The sequence below is a fragment of the Protobothrops mucrosquamatus genome, unplaced genomic scaffold (assembly GCF_001527695.2).
Source record: "Protobothrops mucrosquamatus isolate PMUCROS unplaced genomic scaffold, P.Mucros_1.0 scaffold6914, whole genome shotgun sequence".
NCBI classification, from domain to species: domain Eukaryota; kingdom Metazoa; phylum Chordata; class Lepidosauria; order Squamata; family Viperidae; genus Protobothrops; species Protobothrops mucrosquamatus.
Window position 1 is genome coordinate 20,772 of NW_015392726.1, and position 3,245 is coordinate 24,016.

At 42.1% G+C, this 3,245-nt stretch overlaps 1 protein-coding gene across 1 annotated transcript in view; it reads right to left on the minus strand.

Annotated features, from left to right (window-relative positions):
• Positions 1–2,478, minus strand: part of MYOZ3 (myozenin 3) — a gene marked incomplete at its 5' end in the record, with an annotated part of 11,887 nt that extends 9,409 nt beyond the window's left edge. Inside the window, 2 exons of the mRNA XM_015829734.1 lie at positions 1,567–1,635; positions 2,324–2,478. Coding sequence (XP_015685220.1) covers positions 1,567–1,635; positions 2,324–2,478 — 224 coding nt within the window. The remainder of the gene's footprint in view (positions 1–1,566; positions 1,636–2,323) is intronic.
• Between the last annotated feature and the right edge of the window lie 767 nt (positions 2,479–3,245).

A 3,245-nucleotide genomic window follows, 5' to 3' on the forward strand; every position in this document is an offset into this window, starting at 1 on the left:
CTTGCGCACAGTCACCCACGCTCTTGTCACCTCCCGCCTGGACTACTGTAATGCTCTCTACATGGGGCTTCCCTTGAGGAGCACTCGGAGGCTCCAGTTAGTCCAGAATGCGGCCGCGCGAGCGGTGATGGGAGCGACTCGTTGCTCCCACGTAACGCCGCTATTGCGCGAGCTGCACTGGCTGCCTGTGGCCTTCCGACTGCGCTTCAAGGTGTTGATTATCATCTTTAAAGCGCGCCATGGCATTGGACCTGGTTATATCCGAGACTGCCTTCTGCCACAGATTGCTTCCCACCGGCCGATACGCTCCCACAGAGAGGCCCTCATCAGGGTGCCGTCGGCCAGACAGTGTCGGCTGGTGACCCCCAGGGCAAGGGCCTTCTCTGTCGGAGCACCCACCCTCTGGAACGAGCTGCCCCCAGAGATCCGGGTCATTCCGGATCTCCCCTCCTTCCGCCGCGCCCTTAAGACCTGGTTGTTTCAGCGGGCAGGACTGGCCTAGGGGCATTTTAAATTGTTTTTAGCCAAATTTTAGTAGAAGCGGCCGATTATATATTTATTTTTAATGATTTTTAAAACTTCTATTGTATTGTATTAACTGTTTTTAACTGGCTGTAAGCCGCCCTGAGTCCTACGGGAGAAGGGCGGGGTATAAATTTAATAAAATGAAAAATGAAAATGAAATTAAACCTATCAATAGCAAGAGGAGTCATGTGGCACCATGTTTTTTGCAGCTACCATCCTCACCCCACCCCACCCCACCCTAGTGATCAGCACTTAGAAAGCTCTGTCATCACAGTTACCAGGATTCCATGGGAAAAGGAAATGATGATGATGATGATGATGATGATGATGATGATGATGATAATGATAATGATAATGATAAAGTTGGAAGGGACCTTGGAGGTCATCATTTTGGACAAATATAGAGTATAGCCTAGGACATGGGTGTCAAATTTGCCACACCATGTGATGTGTCGCAACATATCGTGACTTTTTTTGCATTGCTGGAGCTGGGGTGGGCGCGGCCTCCATATGATGCAACTGGCCGGGGGGGGCAGCAGTTTGACACCCCTGGCCTAGGACGTTTGGCTCTGTTAAAAGAAAGCTACAAACTAATTTCAAATAGTTGTTGAGTTCGGCAGAATTTTCACCCTGGTAGTACTGAATTTAGCACGTTACATTTATTTTTATGAAGACAACTAAAAGAAAGGAAATTTGGGAAAGGGATGATAGGAATATAGTCAATTAGTTCCTTTTGCTAATGAAATTTGCTCCAGAGTGATGCATCAGAACAAATCTGGGGCAAGGCTGGAAGTGTTAGGCTATGTATGCAAGTATACTCTGGTGTGAAATTGGATTTTGCTTCAGGTATGTTCTAATGGATACATTTACACATGATTATCTTATTTCCATTAATACTGAAATATTAACTTGGAAAGATCATTCAAACTCATTAGTTTTAACCAAAAATGGCATCCATGCAAAAAGAACACTCCCACAGAGGGAAACTCTTAAGCCACTATATGACACTATCCCAGATTCTGATCAAGTAACTAAGCATACCTTCCATCCTTTGGTTGTTTCCACTCCATTGTATTCTGGGTGTGAACCTCCACTTGTCGTGCTTGAGGCCTAGAAAGAGAGAGCAAAGAATATCATATTTGAACAGGAAGAACCAGAGAGAAGATCTGAAACCAGAAAGCATACATGGGTTTGCTAATAATCTGAATAAAAGCTTGTCAATTAAATATATTGAAGCTTGCAAACTAGTAGAATGTATAGTGCAGACATCTAAGCTCTACAGAGGTCTGTGGGCATTCCCATAACATTAAGCTGATATTAGTTTAGTAAACTATATGGGAGACGGAATAATTTCTTCCATGCATATTATTTGTATGCAGAGGGATACAGTAGATGGATAGATAATTAATCAGTAGCTAGTAATTTAAGCTTAATTACAGTTCTTTATGCCAGAAGAATTTCTCAAGGAGTTTCTACTCCTATCTAATTGGATTTACTCTAACCTAGTAATCTATCAAGTAATTAAACCTAACCCCGAGACCTATGCTTCAAGCCAAGCAATGACTGTGGTTTGCATTAGTCTGCCACTTACAAGTCTACCCCAGGTGCTTCAAGACGGGAAAGATCCAGGCTCTTGTGCTTAGAAATTTAACAATTATGATTAAATTACTCCATCAGAAGTGAAAATAAATGTTGATTTGATCAGCTTTGAGTGGGACACCTGCTTTGCCACTTCCTGTTTTTGTTCCCAACTGACATCTCAATAATATTTTTTTCCTAGGATTCTAATATGACTTACAATTCTGTGGCCTGTAGGATTCTCCAGCACAAAACGCTGCACTCTCTTCTGCCTTTGTTGATACAGTCTCGATCCCCTGTTTATGGACAGGGACAACTCCTCCATCATCAGATCTTGAGGAGTGCTAACCTTCTTTCCCAAGTCTAATTCTGGAACTGAAGACACAAATAAATATATATATATCCAGAATAGAATAGAATAGAATAGAATAGAATAGAATAGAATAGAATAGAATAGAATAGAATAGAATAGAACCTTAGAGGTCTTCTAGTCCACTCCCCCTGCTCAAGCAGGAGAACCTATACCATCTCAGATAAGTCTCTTCTTAAAAACCTCCAGTGATGGATCACCTGTGATTTCTGGAGGCAGGCTGTTCCACTGGTTAATTGTCCTCACTGTTAGGAAGTTCCTCCTTAATTCCAGACTGATTCTCTCTTTGATCAGTTTCCAACTGATGCTTTGGAGAATAGTTTGACCCCCTCTTCTTTGTGGCAGCCCTTCAAACACTGGAATGCTGCTATCATGTCACCCCTATTTCTTCTTTTCTAATATGGATGCATTTGTTTCACCCTTTGCCATTCTCTGCACATTTAATCGAAAAGACTGTAATCAAGAATGCTTACTGGATTACAGTCTGTATAGGAATTAGCCCTACTATAACTAGGGATGGAAGTTTTTGCAACAAGAAACATTCAGCATAATTCTCTGCACATTTTCCTTGGAGTTCACTGGATGTTTGTTCCCTAGAAGGATCCTTGTTTTTTGTAGCTGAGGATGTGATCAACTTAAAAATAACAACAACACATGGGCACATCTCTGTCCAGACGAACAAGAACAAATATTCCTTAAGGCTCTCCTAGCAATAGGCTTTGCACAATACAGGTAGTCTTCGACTTACAACAATTCATTTAGTGACTATTCA